Genomic DNA, 19,446 nt, shown 5'->3' on the forward strand with positions numbered 1-19,446 from the left:
GCAGGCCACAGCATCTAAATAGCAAAGCTTTGGGATAAATCAGCCCATTCATTTTCCTTTTCTTAACAATACAGGATAAAGGGCATGTGTGATCGAGCTAAGGGTATGACTGAAAGAGCTTGATTATGGCCTCAAGTCACAGGTGCTGGGAGCAACACCGGCTGCACAGAGTATAGCTTGTGCCTCCACTGCAGGGAGCCGGCTCTGTAATCGGAGACAATAGGGAAGCAATCTCAGAGCCACAGAGAGCAAGTGTGTGCTATAGAACAGGTAAAACAGTATGAGGAAGGCCTTCTCCTCTCCAAAGATCATCTGTGAGCCACTTAGAGCCCGGAGTATCTTCTCTACTCTCTCTGCCCCCCTCCACACACCATTTTATCCGAACCCTCAGAACTCTGAATTGTGGGTAGTATTCTTCCAGCCAAGGAGAGCTTGGCGCACATCTTCCCAGAGCCAGCCAAAACTGTACCTAAATCAGGCATGGATGATACTAGCTGCTATCTCCTCTCAGGAGCTATGTGTATTGCTTCTGCAGCACTCCTGCCAGTTTGGGGCAGCGAGAGATTGGGATTACTGCATGGCAGTATCGATAATAATTCACTAGGCTCCTGGGCTAGCCCCTCAGTGGCATGGCTTTAAGATGATTTCAGCCTTCTATGATCTGTAGTGTCTCCGAAGAGTTTGAGTTTCTTTTCTGATCTCTTACCTGCACCAGCTTTTTACCGGTAGAATTCACATGGTTTAAATGGAATTATTTTTCATGCTTATCACAGTGAGACCAGAATCAGGCCTTAATTGTTTAACCAAGTCAACAGACTAAAATAATCTAGAACTATTTACTGACTGGAGTTTCATGGACTGTAACCCAGCCCAAACTGAGAATATCGGGAATGTTCAAAACTCACTCATTTGCACACAAAAACTCTGCAAAGAAAATAAGCGAGGCTAATGCTTCCAGTTTCCCATTATGCTTTTGAATGACTCCATTACCAAAGGAAAGGTTTATGTTGGGGAAGTTAGATTAATCTTTCATAGTTGTCAAGTTTTATAAACACACAAATAAATCTATAAGTAGCCCAGCCAAAGGTTATGAAGGCCTCATTTACTTGCTTAGCTGGGTTTTTGTTCTTTCTCTTTCAATACTGGTGCAGACAATTAACTTGTTCAGTCATTTGGGTTTGCAGAATCGACAAGCCGAAAGCCTTATCACTGTTGTTGCATACAGCAGACATCAGTCATCCAGCCAAGGCTTGGGACCTTCATCATCGCTGGACCATGTCCTTGCTAGAGGAGTTCTTCAGACAGGTAGCCTGGGACTTTACAAAATTATTTTGTAGTTTTGCTGACAGAATGAGAGATGGAGTTGGCGGGCTTGGGATGGGAGAGGGAGAATGAATCCTATAGGTCAACATCTTCTTTCACTTATATTTTTCATAGGGAAGATGCCCACTATAGCAGCAAAGTAGATACAATTTTTCTTTCGTCTGACTTCAGTGAAATTCCACTTTGTCTGATTGTAAGCTAGTGTCTGATATGCTGTCCTTATCAACATATTGGAAATTCTCAGTCTTTCAGATATCCAGCAAAACTATACCCAGCACCCCTGAATGAATTTCTAATGACCAAAAGGCAGAATGTCTAACATAGTACCCAGCTTGCCAACCATTGAAGATCTTCAGGAATTGGGTACACCTAAGTAAAAGTACTCAGCATTAGGTCCAGACTGTCATTTCTTTCAATAATGAGTCTTCCTATTTCTCTTTGACCGAACTCTGCTGCCACTTTTATGCCAGTTTAAACTCCATTTTGATTTTGACTTTGCTATGAAGTCATGGAAACCAATAAAGCTCAGTAAATTGTAGATTACAGAGCTGGACATATATCATTACAAATGGCAAAAATTATGTTGCTCTTTCTGTAGACATATGGACTGGTCTAACCTATAGTTCTCGCAGGGCCCCCTTTTGCCAGAGCCACAAATCCAGACACATGATTGATTCCTGTGTGATACTCATAAGATCCTCCATCTGATCCTAAGAAGGGTTGGTTTTTTTGTTTTAAGTACAATAAAAGTTCTTTTTTTAAATTTATTTTTAATAGCAAAAAAACTTTTTAAAAGGTAGTCCTGATCAAAAAAAGTAGAAAAATCATAAACATTTTATTGACCTTTTTCCCCTCTCCAACTTGAAAATTTTGTAATATTTCCAAATGTTGACTAGCTCCATAGATGGTTGAAACATAGGGAGAAAAAATTAGTGAAAATGCCATTGAAGTTTATTTTTATTTCAAAATATGGACAACATTTTGCAATTTAAAAACTTTCTACCATAAGAATATAAGAATGTCCATACTGGGTCAAACCAATGGTCCATATAGTCCAGTATGTCTCTGACAGTGTCCAGTGTCAGATGCTTCTGGCAGTTGGAGGTTTAGAGACCCCTGAACATGGGGTTGTGTCTCTGTCTATCCTGGCTAATAGCCATTGATGGACCTATCCTCCATGAACTTATCTAATTTGTTTTTGAAGCCAGTTATAGTTTTGGCCATCACAACATCCCCTGGCAATGAGTTCCACAGGTTGACTGTGCATTGTTTGAAGAAGTACTTCCTTTAATTTATTTTTAAACCTGCTGCCTATTAATTTGATTGAGTGACCCCTTGGTTGTGTGTTATGAGAAGGGGTAAAAAACACTTCCCTAATCATTTTCTCTACATCACTCATGATTTTACAGACCACTGTCATATTTCCCCTTAGTCGTCTCTTTACTAAACTGAAGAGTTACAGACTTTTAAATCTCTCCTCGTATGGAAGCTGTTCTATATCCCTAATCATTTCTGTTGCCCTTCTCTACACCTTTTCCAATTCTAATATATCTTTTTTGAGATGGGGCAACCAGAACTGCACACAGTATTCAAGATGTGGGCATTCCATGGATTTATATAGCAGCATTATGATATTTTCTGTTTTATTTTCTATTCCTTTTCTAATGGTTCCTAATATTCTGTTAGCTTTTTTGACTGCTATTGCGCATTAAGTGGATGTTTTCAGAGAACTAGCCACGATGACTCCAAGATCTCTTACTGAGTCGTAACAGCTAATTTAGACCCCATCATTTTGTATGTATAATTGGGATTATTTTTTCCAAGGTCTATTACTTTGCAGTTATCAACACTGAATTTCATCTGCCATTTTGTTGCTTAGTCATCCACTTTAGTGAGATCCCTTTGTAGCTCTTTTCAGTCAGCTTTATGAAAAGCCTTAAATGTAAAGATATTGCGGTAGTCCCAATTTAACAAGGACACTACCAACCTTGGTCTGGAACCATTAAAGTGATTTACTTTTCAAGAAGTGGTGACATACGTGCTAAGAAAAATCTCACCTCACATCATCTTTATGCTTTTCCAAGTCAGAAGGGCAGTACACTTTGCAGAATAGTCACCTACTGAGTACATATAAGCTCACCGAAGAACTGGTGACTACGCAGACCAAAGAATACGCAGGGGCCAAAGGGAATACGATAAAGGAAGAGTGTTGCTACTTATTTATTATTGCACCCAAAGACCCCAGTCGTGACTGAGGCACCATTTAACCTGGCTGGCTGTGTACCACCACAGAAAAGAAACATCCAGGACTTCTCATGCTCACCGTTGATTTCTATGGTAGTTTGAAATTGCTGTGGTATATTTTGGCTCCCAGTCACAACCACGTGGAACATGGTCACCGTGCTCAACAAAGTTAGAGTGGGATGTTGATTTAAAGCATTGATACTAGCATATTTCACAAGTTATTTTAAATCTGAGTGGTCAGCGGGGAGTACTGGCAGATGTATGTTATCTCATGTAAATTATTGTCCTCTCTGCTCGCAGTTTTCTGAGTGAAACAAATTAAAGGGTGTTTTGAGCAAATGTATTTTGAATGCACACAATGAAAAGGGTTGGCACAGAAGGGATATTAACACTCCATCTCCTGCATAATTGTGTGATGACAGGGGTGGGCATGCAGTTCTGGTAGCTGGAAAATGTGTCCAGGTATCTGAGTTTCAGCATTTATTTTGAGCAACAACCCTACCAGCTGTAGCACGCTGAGGGTCTCAGTATTTTATTGAGGGGGAAAATCTGAAGTGGTGAGATCCACCCTGTGGAGATACAAATGTATATAAAGAAATACAAATAGAACTCAAACCATGGAGAAGGAGTCCTGACAGATACTTTCTCTTGGTGGACTTACTCTAATAATAGAGTTCCATTACCTGTTGGTTTCACATGAGAAGTGCTGTATAGAATCCTCTTGGGTTTTCAAGGTGTTCCATAGAAACACCCAAAAGGCAAAGAGTGCTGTGTAATCAACATTTACCTGTAGCATAGTGATACACAGTCAAATGTTAGGATTCAATCTCTGATGGCTTCAATCTCTAGATCTCCTTCAAAGTGATTTATCTGTTTAAAAAATATTAAAAGTGTGAGGTCCCTGGAGTAGATGTTTTAGAAATAGGATTCTGGTTTATATTTAGTAATAGTTCTGAATATTTATTTTTGTTAATAGTGATGTAAACTGTATAAGAGAAACAGGAGCTGCCCCCTTCAGAATAGGGTGAGGGAGCATGCAGAATAGAGTGGGCACAGTTGCTGCAAGAGGAGGGTGGCTTGTAGGTGGACAGTGAGGTGATACCTGTCCACAAGAAGCTCTTAAAGAAAAGGATTTGGATGCCCAGAATAAACAAAGTTATCCGTTAAAAAGCTGAGTCTTGCAATTAAGGGTGTAACAAGAGCTTCAATTAAAAAATGAGAGAGGCCTTTCCAGTGTCCAGAGCTGTTACAGATGTTAAGTGACTCTTCTTGTATTCTAATATGTTCTCAATTTTGTTTCTCCAGGGTGACAAAGAAGCAGAACTAGGGCTTCCTTTCTCCCCACTGTGTGACCGCAAGTCTACTATGGTAGCTCAGTCTCAGATAGGTATGTCATTCCAACGTACTTCACTTAGGACTCAAAGCAGCAGTTTAAAGGGAAAAAATTATTCTCCCCCAATGGGAGTAAGATCACTCTGGGCACTCATCACTTTGAATTAGTTTAGAGAGGGGGGAAAAGATAAAAAAAAATTCCACTGACGCTATTGCCCCGAAATGGATGAGTCTGAGCTGAATAGCTACCACGTTGAGTTGATTTATGAGAGTTGTACTAAAGGGGAACTTAGTTCACAAATGCTGCTGCTGGACCAGCCACTATGCCTGGCTGTATGGTGGCTGTTCCTTGGGTCCTGAGCAGCACAGAAGCCACTTGCACTATGAAGCGGGGATCCTGGCTTCAATACAGGTTACTTTAGTTTTTGACTAAAGTCATTGTTTTGCTCATTTAATTGATTCGCTAGTCTTCTAACCCACCTGCAGTGTTTCAACTTCTCCAGTCAGCAAGCTCCACCCCCAACCTTATACTGGGTCCAACCACTGCTTCTTGACCTCATCTCCCCACTCCCCATCCAGCAAGGGAGGTGGGAGCCTGCAGTGACCCAAAACAGTGCTTCCTTTTCCACTCCTACTCCTGCAGGAGAAACTGTGAATGAGGTCTGGGGAGAATGTTCAGTAGGGGAGTGGTGAAAGAGACCTGAAGTTGTTGAGAAGCATGGAAATGGGGAGGGGGCAATAAATCTGTAACTATGGAGGGGCAAGGAAGAGGGGAGAAGCGGCCTAGAGATGTGCAGGAGTCTGGGGCCAAGAGAAGATACTGGGAGTTGTGGAAACGGGTTTCTGAGGCTGAATGGGGGAAATGAAGGAACAAGAGGAACAAGGGGCAGGGGAAATGGAAAGAGAAAGGGACTGGTGGGTGGAAGGGACAGCAAGAGTAACTGAGAAAACACTGGGTATGTTTACATTACAATGTAAGCCCAGGGTTTGAACTCAGGCTCAAGCCTAAACCTGCTTCCATCTACACACAGATCCCACTAACCCAGGGCTTAGATCCACGTCCCAGGAACTTACAGAGGTGGAGGGTCTAAGCCTGAGTCAAGCCAGGACCCAGAGTTCTAGCTCTATGGATTTGCAGTGTAGATGCAGCCCCACTGGACTCGTGCTCTGGGAGTCCACCAGAAGTATCCCAAAATTCCACAGGCTGACTTTCTTTGAGCTCTGGACAGTCAATTTTTGTGTACTGTCAAGTTTTCCCTCACTGCACCATGAGCAAAGGACTAGAGCAACCACATTTTGGGCAGGTGTTAGGAAGTCTGGGATATGGGTGGTTTGACTCTGGCCCATGTAATGCAGTGTACAATGTACATGCTAGAGCCCCAGGTTGGGACCCAAGGTTCAACAATTCCTAATCTGGGGTTGCAGATGAGCGAAGACACTCAAGCCATAGGTTGACAAACTCAGGGTTTGCTAACTTGCGTTCTACTAACCCTGGGCTTACACTGCGGTGTAGACACACCCCTGACACTAAACATGTGACAGAGGGAGAAAGTTTTAAAGAAAGGTGTTGCGGGGGGGGAAGGGGGTCTTTGTTTTTCCCTCCAAACATTTTATAACCAAGCTGAAAAATGTGTAAAAGGTTGAAATTTCACAGCTGTCCCCAGCACTGTCATGGGATAAATGGAAACCTAAATCCAAACATCCCTGAACTTTGAGAAGTTCAGATCCATATCTGTGTGGATACACACAGGTGAATACACTTGATCTCAGCTCCGAGGAGCCCTACTACTAAGGGCAAAATGGCTCCATAGGCACCTCAGACATGCTGGAGGGGGACCAGACAGGGACTGGAAAATACAGGGGAACTGCAGCTCAACTAGAATCCCTGTTGGGGACTCCCAGGCAGTGCGTGGCTGCTGCGCTGCTCTGGAAGGGGGTACAACAATGTTCCCCACTCCCAGCTCTCCTGGCTGGTGTGAAGGGAAAGGTGTGTGGAGCTAAGGCCTCACCTTCCACACACCCCGTTTCAGGCCCTTCACTTTTGCAGAGGCCCTAGGAGGGAGCAGGGGCCATGCTCCGAGGAATTCTTCCCAGCTTCTGTGCAGGGCACAAGCCTGTGTGGAGAAGCTGCTTTTACCTTCCTCCTCTTTTGTATTCCATGCACAGGTCGGCCAGAATTTGTCTCTAAATAAAAAGACCCTTATGACCGCCTCCAGTGTGCAAATCATTGCAGAATTAATGGTGAATTAAACCATTATCCAAACAATTACAGCTTGAGAAACAGGCACTCAATCAATAAGCGGAGAGAGATTTATTTAGTTCTGTGCTATTTATTATTATATTTAATTTGTGCAGTTAACTGTGTCCAATTGGCATTAACAGGCACAATCTCTCTAGAAATCTTGCCCTCTAACATTATAAAGTTTTCATTCCAGTCTGCTCAACATATGGGCAATAGCTTGATATCTTTAGTGTCTCCTTCATTAAATCAAAAACTCTTTATCTTTCCCCAATATGTGTTGAGGGTAAGATTCCTCTCAAAGTCGGAGGCCAGGTTCTTAAGGAAATATTCAGCTCCTATTCATTTGCTTATCTGATTGGTAGCTTTTAACAAATAGTGCCAGTGAATGGTAATTACTAAGTTTCTTTGTAGAAGTACCTCATGAATTCCAAATTGTACTATTATCTACAGCATGCAGCCCTCATTTTCAACTAATGAAAGGAATGTCATTTGTGAGATAAGTGTGTGTTCTCAGTCCACTCTCTAGTGGGGACATAGAGTTTCTGGCCTATCGCAACAGCTTGTTTACAGTATCAGGGGAGATGGAACTAAATCACATCTCGAGGTTCCCTCCTGCTCAGAGTTAAGGTTCTGTTATATTTTGCTGCTTTACAAAAGGTCGTCATTAGAGCTGGGCAGAAAAGATAATTCCTTTTCGCAAAGGATATCAATATTTCAAAATCTGGTTTTGTTCCAATTTGGAATAAAATCCAAAATTTTTGAAATTCTCTGCAAAGGGGATGAAGCTCCAACTTACTGACAATCTGCTTGTTGGATTGTCCCAGAATTACAAATCCCAGAAGCCCTGAGGTCCCTGATTCTGGGGCAGTCTGTACGGTGAGCTGCTGAGGAGCCAAATGGGTGGAAACCAGGTAAAATTCCATCAGAACATTGTTAAAATCAGGACCATCACTGTGAAATGTTTTGATTTTGACAAATTGGCAGATTCCGATGAGAAAATGTTTTGTCAGAAGTTTTTCAGCCAGCTCTAGTTGTTGTTATGGATGCACAGAGCATAGCAGGGGAACGCGCTTGATGACCAGAAATGCAAAGAGAGGGTTTTTTAGCATGTGTCGTTTCTACAGAAATTAAACAATGTAACAAGAACCATTTATTTAAAAGGAAGAGAAGAAAAGAGACATTCTTTCACCTGCCACTTCATTTTGTAAAGAAAATGTTGGGAACGAGTCCAGTCAGAGATGATTCACATCTTAAAGTCAGGCCTTTGGTCAAGTGGAGGTGAGGGGAGGGGGGAACCCAGCAAATTGCAAAAAATTACCAGGCCAACGTTTTTATTTCTCAGCAGGAGAGTTAAACTATTTAAAGCCCCTTTCTTTCTATCCAAGGCAGCAGGAAGCTTTATTTGACTGGAGATCAGCCTTTGTTGTCATCACTGTCTCTTGTAGCTGATTAATGTAGCAAGAGCCTTTTATTTTTGTCCTTTGGCTTGCTGGAAAGAAAATCGTGGCTTCAGAAGATATAGGACAAAAGCTGATGATCAAATGAGGTTGTTCCTGAATGGCAGTCTCTCAAGAAATTATTCGCTAACTAGCATAATCTAGGTGTCCTTTTTAACGTGGAATGAAAATAAACACTAGGCTAGCGGTTTTCAACCTTTTTTTTCATTTGCAGACCCCTAAAAATTTCAAATAGAGGTGCAGACGCCTTTGGAAATCTTAGACACAGTCTGCAGATCTGCGGACCACAGATCAAAAACCACTGTTCTATGGTGGTGATAACCTTTTGTGGATCCCTTTGACATAGTCTGTGGACCTCTTGGGGTCCACAGATCACAAGTGGAAAACCCCTGCTCTAGGCAGTTGGCCTTGGGACCCTCATCTAAGAGTGTAAAGATGAGGGATAAGATAATCCTCAGAAAAAAATTATGTTAAGGTGGAGAGTATACATCAGTAATTTAGAGTAAAATACATTAGAGGGTGTTGTAAAGTATCCCCAGACCAGGCATTGTAAACCCAAGAAATCCGGAGTTCAGGTTAAATTTAAAAATAAATACAAATATGTTACAGTATGGAAATGTACAGTTAGGGCTCCCAAACAACCTTAACTCTACTGAACAGTGACAATATGAAGGGAAAATAAAGTTGAAAAATCTGTCTTTAAAAATCAGTGTGTCTAATCTGTGACTACAAACACTAAAGTGCCTTACTGACCCTATGGTTATTTGTATCGTGTCACTACAGGGCACGGCTATGGATGGCTGAAAGCTGATGTATAAGCGTGCATATTAGCAGACCCAAAACTTAGTGCTTTCCTAAACACTCTGGGTGGATCCCAGGGTGGATCCATCCCTGTTGCTTGCACAAAGAGCTGACTTGCAGGAAGACGTACTGTGCTGTTTCCTCCCAGCCCTATCCCTTGTACACAAGCCAATAGAGGGAAAGATTTAGCTCTGTATTTTTCCCTTCTTCTTCTGATTTAAAAATAATATATGAATTTGTTAAAAATTAAATGAATAGAATCTGAATACGTTTGACCCTCAATGAGTACAAGCGGGGCAAACCTTCAAATGAGAATATTCACAAAAACCCACTGATATTTGATAGCTCCACGACACTTGGAATAGATACCCAGAGAAGTCTGTCATTATTACTATTCTTTTATTTTTCTGTTTCCAGAAATTTCATTCTTCAAGTTTGGTCTCATCCAACTGTCCCGAGAATTTGGCTTAGATACTCAAAAAAACTCATGCAGAACAAGTTCTATTGCATCTGTTTATATTCTGAATTTCCACACTTTCTTTCCAACATTTAAGGAGCTACCATTGCATGCAAAATATCAGCTTGTGGGTCAAGATTAATGCATAATATCATTCTTCTTTGTCCTTTTTTCAATTCCTCTTTCAATATGTAATTCTTTTCATCCACTCTGCTACTACACTAGATAATTCACAGGCAATGGCAAAACATAAAAACTTACCTCTTCTGTTTACGTCCACTGTGTTTTGATTCAGGTTTTATTGATTTCATTGTGGAGCCCACTTTTACGGTGCTGACAGATATGACAGAGAAGATTGTAACACCACTCATTGATGAAGCCTCCCGCTCTGGCATGACTGGATTTAGACGTTCCAGGTGAGTACCTATGGTTGCTTTGGTGCATAAGTGTTGTCTCTCATTTTAGGCTCACTTTCCTGTTTTGGACTCACTGGGTATTAGCAAAGACCTCCCATTGGTTCCGTCTGTCCTGGTTTCTACCTGAAGAGAAATATGGTTGGGAAGTGTAGTAGAAATGGATTGATCATGAAGTACAATCAGACCTGGTTAATTATTGCTCGATGTATGCATATATCCACATCAGAATTCATTGGAATTTGGATGTAAAGAGTCTCACTTTCATTTAACCTGACCTTCCACCATAAGAGCTATCAAGGAACCGTCTTGAGTTATTAGGTTTTTTTTATTATTATTATTGGGTTTCTCCTGTGCAGGTTCTGGGATAATTCCAGCACTATTATAGGGTGAATATTCAAAAGGCTTGAATGGGGACTAATCTGGTAGCCTGTATGCTATTCACCATTATCTGAATAGTCAGAATAATACAAATTAGAGAGAGGAAAGACTTATTTGGTCACTTAGCCCCTCCCTTTGTCAGTGCAGGATTGTTCCAGACATTTTAGATTCTCCATTGATTTGTACATGTCTCCAGCAATGGAGTTTCAACCTCTTCCCTTGGGAGTTGATTCAGAAGTCTAATTGATCTCACCATTAAGAAGTATATCCTGATTATCAAACTGAATTTTCCTTTTCTTCCTTTCCTCCTACTTATTATCCCTTATGCCACACTCAATAATTTGTTTCCATCCTTGGTGTTTTACACTAAACAGATATTTAAAGACATTGGATCAAACCAACATTCCATATTTGAATGCCTCTTAAATCCAGGACAGTTCAGAAGCTGGATTCCATGGCCTGTGTTTCTATAATCTAAACCACCAGAACCTAAATCCTAAATGTCCTTGAACTTTGGGGAAGGGGGTTGGAACTGAAACTAAAATTTTGCAGCTCAACTACCTCTCTACTTTTAGACAAACTATAAAGCCCTCTACCAGTCAGTCATTCCCTTCCACCCCCAGCCCTTAGTCATTGGTGTCAACAATTGCTTAGGCGCTTAATTTTTCCACATACATTAGTCCTTCTGGATCCTTAATTGTATTTGTAGCTCTTTGGGTTCCTTCCAAATTTGTTTGCATCTGAATTTGATTTTAAACATACATAAAATTCACCGAAGCAGCAGACAGTGCCAGAAGCTACAAGAGGTTCTAATTCAGTGCTCTAGAACTAAGAGCCAATTCAGACTACTGTCCAGAGACGATGAGGTGGGACAGTCCTCTAGCCCACCATTGAGTCAGGGGCCTTTAGAAAGGTGAGATAGGGCATAAGTAGTGCCTCAGGCACTTCAGAGAAAGTTCAAGAGACATTTAGTAATTTTTCAGGTGCTGGCATAAAAAGGTTATAGAGCCAGCATCTTCTATAGTATTTCTATCTATCCAGGAAGGGAACAGAGTTGCAGGGCACTAATTCCTATTTATGTAAGGGCAAAATGGGTCACATTTTTAGTGACTGGAATTTAGTTATGCAAGACATTTTTGGTGAGCAGTTTCACACAAATTTCCATTTTAATAATGAAAACTTTGCAAAGTGAGAATGGGAACTTTCACACAACTCTAATAGCATTAGGCAACATATATGGGTATTAACGGTATTGAGCTCAGGACTAGATGATCTCCCGAGGTCCCTTCCAACCCTGGGAGTCTATGAAATTCACAGTGTTGGATATCAATAGACTCAGAGCCGACTTCACATCTCACACTGGTGTCAATTGGGAACAACTTCACTGTATTGACAGAGTTGCACTAGTGTAAATCATATTGGAATTAGACTCTCTGTTCCTTACAATGGTCCAGATTATCTCATCAGTTCTAAAATAGATCTCCCCAATGGTCTCATGATATGGTTCTTCCAACACAAGCATAGGAACAAAGGGAGGAAGTTTAAGTTTTGGATATTGGCTTTTTCTGATTGACGGTATAGTACTTTATGGCTAGGGTCTGTTTCACTCCTTAGCTGTATTTAAGTGTATGAAGTGCTGATTCCTATCACATTTTGTGATCTTGTCTCCCAGTTTGAATAGCATTAGCCCCTCAGAAGTTAAAAGATCAAGTGTCAAGAGCACTGGGTCAGAAGGAAGTGCCTCACTCAACTGTTCAATACTCACTGTGGACTTCAAATGTTTTAAAGCCACCTGGACCGAGGTGGTGCAGCAGAACCGGGAGAAATGGAAAGCAAAAGCAACCAAAGGTAACAGACAAGCCTCATAATAAAAGGCTGAAAGCTCTTTTACCTTCTCCTCTTCAGGCTTTTTTTCTGCCCAGTTAGCCCTGAAGTAAGCTCTGACTTCTCAAACCATCTGCCTCTAGAGGCCAGCAACACTCACCACAGTTGGAGCCAGGAATACCATGTAACTCAGCTGAAAGCCTTATACCTTTTTGTATACTGTGCACGCAGGTGTTGGAAATGTGTATGTGTTGGGGGGGAAGAGAACAGTAGAGAAGGTGATTGAAAGGGAATGGAAAGGGAAGTCAGTGGGCTTTGGATCAGGCCTCAAATGAGAAGAAGGATCTGATTTTGACAGCTTGTGAAATCTCTTCAGAGCTGCATGCCTGTTGCTCAGATCCTTGATTAACTGCGACACTATATTTTATATTGTTTGATTTAGACAGTTTGATTTTATTACCTTATTTTTTTCTTGAATGGCAGTAGTATTGTACAGTACTGTATATGGGCCCTATCCTACAAACACTTACTTGCCAGCCATGGGGCTTAATACCATAAAGACTCCCATTCACTAGAGCTCAGAACTACTCATACACCCAGCAGTAAATGTTTGCAAGATCAAACTGTGTCACTGTAGGGCAAGATACGTTTCTCTGTGGCAGGGACTCCTTTCTTCTTCTGTGTTTGTATAGTGCCCAGCACAGTGAGGCCTCAATCTTGACTGTGACCTTTAGGAGCTACTTTGATATCCATTATTATTAATAATAATCTCTTAGAAGTTAGGAATAGAGATGGGTGAAAGTTCTTTAACCAAACTGATTTGGACTTGGCTTGAGGCATAGTGGAAGATTTGGCTCAGTTTTTATATTAACTGAAGCAGATTGTTCATCCTCAATTATAAACCCTCTTTAGGAGGTAGAAGGGGACAAGTTTATTAACCAAATAAAATTTTCCTTGAGGTTAAAACATATCATACAAAGTATCAACCCCTTTTAAGCTTCTCTTGCCAACAAAAAACAAAGTCCATTTATTTGCCAATTGATTTCAGATAGCTCTTACTTTTTAAAATGGTGTTTACGTGTTTCATCTGTTCTTTTTGGATCAAAAAGATCTGATGAAAACAAATGAAAGTTTACCAAATGAGTCTAGTCATTAGTATGGCCAGATGGTTTTTGGTATATGACTGTTGAATGAATGTGACCAATCTATTTCACTTTAACACGTGACTGCTCTTCATGAGATTGCCATCATTATAGTATATACTGCTAGTTTATCAAAAGTGCACACCGACATTATCTAAATCCTGTATGCAGGGGAGACCATCAGGGAACTTAATAATATATACTTTACAAATTGCCTACAAACAAATGCATTAGATAGACCCCAATGGGTCCTGGGGATTTAACTTTGTTTTCTACCCATTTGCAGTGAGTGCTTTGAGTGAGGATTTTTACTGAAACATGCATAAGAAGTCACATGATTCAAATGGACACGTGCACCATTAGTTAGGTTCTGGTTTGTCTCTGCTCATCAGTTTTTAAATTTTCATACATTTCTGGGTGTGCTTAGTAATAGCCACATTTATACAAAACTTTTCATTCTAAAGACCTTTACAAACACAGGACTTGTCATCGGATTGGCTCAGCAATGGGATCTAGAAAGTGAGGCACTGGACTGGGAATTAGGAGTCCTGGCTTCTATTCCTGGTTCTGCCACTGGCCTGTTTTGTGACCTTGGGCACATCAGTTCACCTCTGTGTGCCTCTGTTTCCTGACACTTTGTCCTACCTATTTATCTGATAAGCTCTTTGGACGGAGACTGTCGCTCAGTGTGTTTGTAGAGGGCCTAGCACAATGGAACATCGGTCTCTGTTGAGGCCTCTAGACATAATTTCACTGCAAATACATAATAATATTAACAACAATAATAATACATTAATTAATTGGAATGCAGTCACAGTCTATTGTAGCACATAATAGCTATTTATTAGTGCACAGCAACATTACACAACAATTTAGGATCAGAAGCAAAGAAGAAATTGATTTGTACTGTTTCTGTAGAACACTGTAGTGTCTTTTGTAAGGATATTATCAACAGAAATATGTTGTGGTGTTTTTATACTGAGTATAGTATTTTTGGAAAATGTCTTGGACTGTGTGGGCAAAATAAGTGAGTTTGTTGTTCAGCTCTTCCTACTTAAAAGATCATTATTAAATAATTATAAATTAAGAACCAGAATAAACATCTGCCCCAAGGTATAAAAGCACTGTACAGAGTAAGCATGTTGTGACACTAATTTTAATAGCAGGCAAATTTCTAGCAGTATCATAATAAATCTTTATATGAATTAATGTTCCCTGCAGTTTTTAACCGAGTTTTGTCTGTTTCCTGTGATTAGGTTGCAAAGTGTTAGCAAACTTTTCAGAGAGTCCAAAACCAGGGGAGGTATCTGGGAAGCCTTCACTGTATCATACTTCCTAAGGCATAAGATCAATGTGCATAGTGAGCCATCTATGGAAACTAGATTATTGAAGAAATGATTAATAAAGTGTGGGAGGCTCATATCTAATTTAATTATATTTTCATGTGATCCATAATTTCTTAATTTAAAAATTAATTAACTTTTGTCAGCTGCTGGCAAGGAAATACAGACTGATGCTTCTTACAAAAATGACATTTCTTCCCCTTCTGTTTTGTTCCTCTTTCTGGTAGATTTTCCGGAGAAAATTGCTCTGATTCAGTTGTCAAAAGAATTTTTGTTACATGTGAGAAGATGTTTAATAAACACTTTATAATTCTTACTCCCTTGCTTAGGGTCTGATCCTGCAAGATACAGAGCGCCTTCTGCATAGATGTAGCGACTCTTCAACTCCCATTGACTGCAATTGGATTTAAATTGAGAGTGCTCAGCACTTTGTGGGCATTGTTCAGCAGTCCAAAGGAGGCAGAGTTCTGTATTTGTGTGGTACTACTCAGAATTAGAGTAGTCTGAGAACTGCCTAAGAGACAGGATACCTATATCACTGGTTCTAAGTATTTGCTGTCACAGCAGAACCCAAAATTCAGTTTGCTGGACGTGAACACAGACTACTTTTAAAAGGGGAAGTTACTGCTCTTTATTAACTTTATTTTACATGCGTAATCTGAAACGCTATTATTGCTCAGGGCTGATTGTTTCCATGCTTAACAGCCCTTCCTGTACTTCCATTGTTTTAAAACTCATAAACAAGTCCCTATGGCCAAAACAGGTGGCCCAATGATAGAGGTACTCAAGGTACTCAAGTCCTAAAGGTACTCAATTCTGCTGACAGGCATCCTGTCCCTGGAAAAGAAAAGGCCAATAGTGGAGATGGCTGACTTAGTGGGCAGCTGAGGTGGGAAGGGGCCAGCTGAATTACATGACCATGTTTCTGATGTGACACGCCCCCAATGGCAGATTTAGGGGAGAGGGGATAAAGGGCCTGCATTTATCTGCCTTTCATTTTCGCTTGGCTCCGCTGTTCTCTTTCTGACCTGAACTAGTTTGTGGTGTTCCAAGGCAAATTCCACCCCAGAGGTGGCTGCACATCTGTGGTGCAAGTGTAGACTGTATATCCTTGCATTTTTGTGAAGCAATTTACGATCATTCAGGATGGAAGGGCACTGTGTACATGTAAAATATTAGTAGCCAGAACATTAGACCACAAGGAAAGGAAGGAAAATGTGGGGAAGAGTGAGAGGAAAAGAAGGGTGTAAGAAGCCAGCAGAGAAAGACTGAAATGAGGGAAGCATGCTGCACTGTTTGAAGGGCCATGGTTTTCCAGATGAGGCTGGTTTTGAATATAGCATGAGACAAACCGGATTTTTTTGATTTTCACATGCTTATGCCATGGGTGAAACTAGCCTCTCGCCCTCCCTTTACACAGCTGGCTGAACTGTTCTTCCCTTAATTTGCTTTTTAAAATACATAGATATAAAATATTTGGGGTCCATATTTGCAATTGCATTAGTGGTGGGGTTTTCAAATGTGATAACAAATATTATTTTAACGGGAATACAGCTAGGCCAATGCTGAGCGCTTTGCAGATTTTGCCCTAAATGTTTTGGTTTTGTGTCTTTTTTTCGTTAATTTCCACATTTATCTTAGTTAAGATCATTTGAGAGGACATGGCTGAAATTGAATTAAAAGTGGATACGGTATCACTCTGGCAAATCTGCTGATGGTCTTGATTTTTCCCCCCTTCATTTTGGTTCTCCCTTTGCTGAGGATACAGAAGAAAAAGCTAAGAAAGAAGCAGAGGAAAATGCTCATCAGGGAACAGACGAAAAGAAAACAGAAGAAAAAGAGGAGAAAAAGCCAGCCGAGGATACCATGACAGCCAAGTCAGAAAACAGCAAAGAACCAAATCCTGGGGAAAGTAAGAGCACAGAATCTAGCAAGGGTCATGTAAATGGGACTCAGCAAAGTGGTGTGAACAAACTTGAAGCCTCTCCAGGGAAAAACGAGTCTAGAGCGGACAAGGACAGTGAGTCTCACCAAGCGACAGGAGAGGAGAAACAGCATGTCCAAAATGGTAAGTCCTTTCATTGTTTCATTAAGGGGTGAATCCAGTCCTAAGCCCAAATATCTCAGCAAAGTATTGGGGAGATGTGTGAAGGAAGCAAAAAGGTCCTGGAGCAGTTCCATGCAGCCTACTCTAGTTTAACAGTTGGAGTAGTCTCCATTGCCCTAGATTGCTCCCTTCACAGGTGGGAAGTTTTCTTGGAACTCCTTGGAGCTGGACTCTACAGATTACCCACTCCCTTGTATGCTCTAGCTCAGTGGTTCTCAACCAGGGGTCCAGGCCCCGCTGGGGTGCCACAAGCAGGTTTCAGGGGATCTGCCAAGCAGGGCCAATGTTAGACTTTCTGGGACCCAGGGCAGAAAGCCGAAGCCCCACCACCTGGAGCTGAAGCCTGGGGTCATGAGCCCCGCTATCCTGGGCTGAAGCCAAAGCCTGAGCAACTTAGCTTTGTGCGGGCCCCTATGGCATGGGGCCCCAGACAATTGTCTTGCTTGCTGCCCCCTAACGCGCTGGCCCTGGCGTTTATATGCAGAAAACCAGCCGTTGTGGCACAGGGGTAGCTGGGGAGTTTATATAACATGTTGGGGGGGCCTCAGAAAGAAAAAGGTGGAGAACCCCTGCTCAAGCTGCACCTTCCTGCACCATTGGATGTACAGGTGAGGTTTGCCTCCACATGAACATGCAACTATCAGGTACACTGTGCGCTCTGGAAGTTGAAACAGATGGTCTGGGAGAAATCCTCAGTTTCACTGCGTGCATGCTTATTGTACTGAGGACGAGGGAATCCAAGATAGCTCATGAACTGCTGCTGCAGGGCTGGTTTAAGGTCCCTTTCCGCTGCTCCAGTGATGCAGACAGACTTCAGGAGAAGCAGAGGATCTGGGCCTTTAATTTTTGAGCTTTTAACTTACATGTGACTTGTTTCCTTTGTTATGCTATTCTTTATGACAAATACAGGCCTTGTTTCCTGTATCCCCTCATTGAATCAGTGCTAGGCACTGTACAAGCAGGAAGGAAGGCATGGATCCTGCTCAAGAACTTACAACATAGAAAGACAAATATAGAAAGAGTAGGAAAAAGAAAAGGAACATAAAATGGGAAAAAGGTAATGATTGGCCATATCATGATAACAGCTACAACTTGTCAATATTCTCTGAAATTCAATCTTTTGGCAACATTTTTTGGTAGAAATATTGAATTGCATTTTTAAAAATAGTACTTTTTTGGGACGTTTCATCCCATTTTTTAAACCAGCTATAGACCTGGTAAAAAAAATAAAATGTTGACCATCTCCCCCCCCACCCCCACCCTCAAGATGAGAAAGGTTTTGTTACATTTTTTTTTTTTTTAATTATTAGCTACATCATCAGGCTATTCTCAGTTGGCCCTGAGCCATGCTATTTCTCTTAAAGGGAGATTTTCCAGAGCAAGAATTGCAGAGGGGGACAGGTCTTGAGCATGAATATGAGAAAATATATTCAGCAAGTTAGTTTGAAGTAAGGGACAAACAAATCCCTGAATTGATATAACCTAAAATATAGTGTGTGAAACTGGTGGAGATCTTAAAAGTGTTCAAAGCATATTACCTTCTCATTTTATAAATATATGCCTGTTAACAAGGCAGAAATACAGAAAGTGACAATAAAGCCATGTACCACCACTCACCAACTGAGTGAATGTCAGCTAGCTAACTACTCCCAAACCACTCTCAATAACCCTCTCAGGAAAACCCCAAGGATATGTTTATATTGCAGCTGGGAGCAGGCCTGGGTCTGAACACAGGTGGCGAGCCCATACTAATGCCCATGTCACAATGTCCACACTGCTATTTTTAGCACACTTGCTCAAGCAGAGCTAGCGCCTGTCCATCTGCCCAAGCCGGAAGGTGCGTTCCCAGCTGCAGTGTCGACATGCCCTGAGTGAATAGATAGGCTTGCAGTGTGCTTTAAAATGGAATCAAAAGTCAGGCCAGAATGAGTAAACAAATTCTAGCTAAGGGCCTTCCACTGAGAAAGCCCAGCCTGAGAATTACAAACCTAGGGACTGGCAGCTCAGCAGATCTCAACTTCCAGGACAGAGCACAAATAGAACTTCAATGGACAGCTAGTGATGTTGTCTCTCCCCCTCCTTCCTCCCCATCCTCCCCTTAAAGCAGGGGTTCTCAAACTGGGGGTTGGGACTCCTCAGGGAGTTGCGAGGTTCTTACATGGGGGTTCGTGAGCTGTCAGCCTCAACCCCAAACCCCGCTTGCCTCCAGCATTTATAATGGTGTTAAATATATAAAAAACTGTTTTTAATTTATAAGGGGAGGGTCATACTCAGAAGCTTGCTATGGGAAAGGGGTCACCACTACTAAAGTTTGAGAATTACTGCCTTAGAGAGATCAGGAGCTGTTGATTAGCTAGAGCATACCACATGCACAAGGTGT

At 41.4% G+C, this 19,446-nt stretch overlaps 1 protein-coding gene across 7 annotated transcripts in view; it reads left to right on the forward strand.

The window, feature by feature from the left end:
- Positions 1–19,446, forward strand: part of PDE1C (phosphodiesterase 1C) — a 419,371-nt gene that overhangs the window by 342,645 nt on the left and 57,280 nt on the right. For all 7 annotated transcript variants that reach the window (XR_013635379.1, XR_013635380.1, XM_073332967.2 and 4 more), the window contains 5 exons: positions 1,185–1,305; positions 4,873–4,954; positions 10,152–10,272; positions 12,323–12,498; positions 16,728–17,027. Coding sequence is in view for 5 of the 7 variants with exons in the window: in XM_073332967.2 (XP_073189068.1) it covers positions 1,185–1,305; positions 4,873–4,954; positions 10,152–10,272; positions 12,323–12,498; positions 16,728–17,027 (800 nt within the window). In the remaining 2 variants the exon portion in view is untranslated. The remainder of the gene's footprint in view (positions 1–1,184; positions 1,306–4,872; positions 4,955–10,151; positions 10,273–12,322; positions 12,499–16,727; positions 17,028–19,446) is intronic.

The sequence above is a fragment of the Lepidochelys kempii genome, chromosome 2 (genome assembly GCF_965140285.1).
Source record: "Lepidochelys kempii isolate rLepKem1 chromosome 2, rLepKem1.hap1, whole genome shotgun sequence".
NCBI classification, from domain to species: Eukaryota; Metazoa; Chordata; order Testudines; family Cheloniidae; genus Lepidochelys; species Lepidochelys kempii.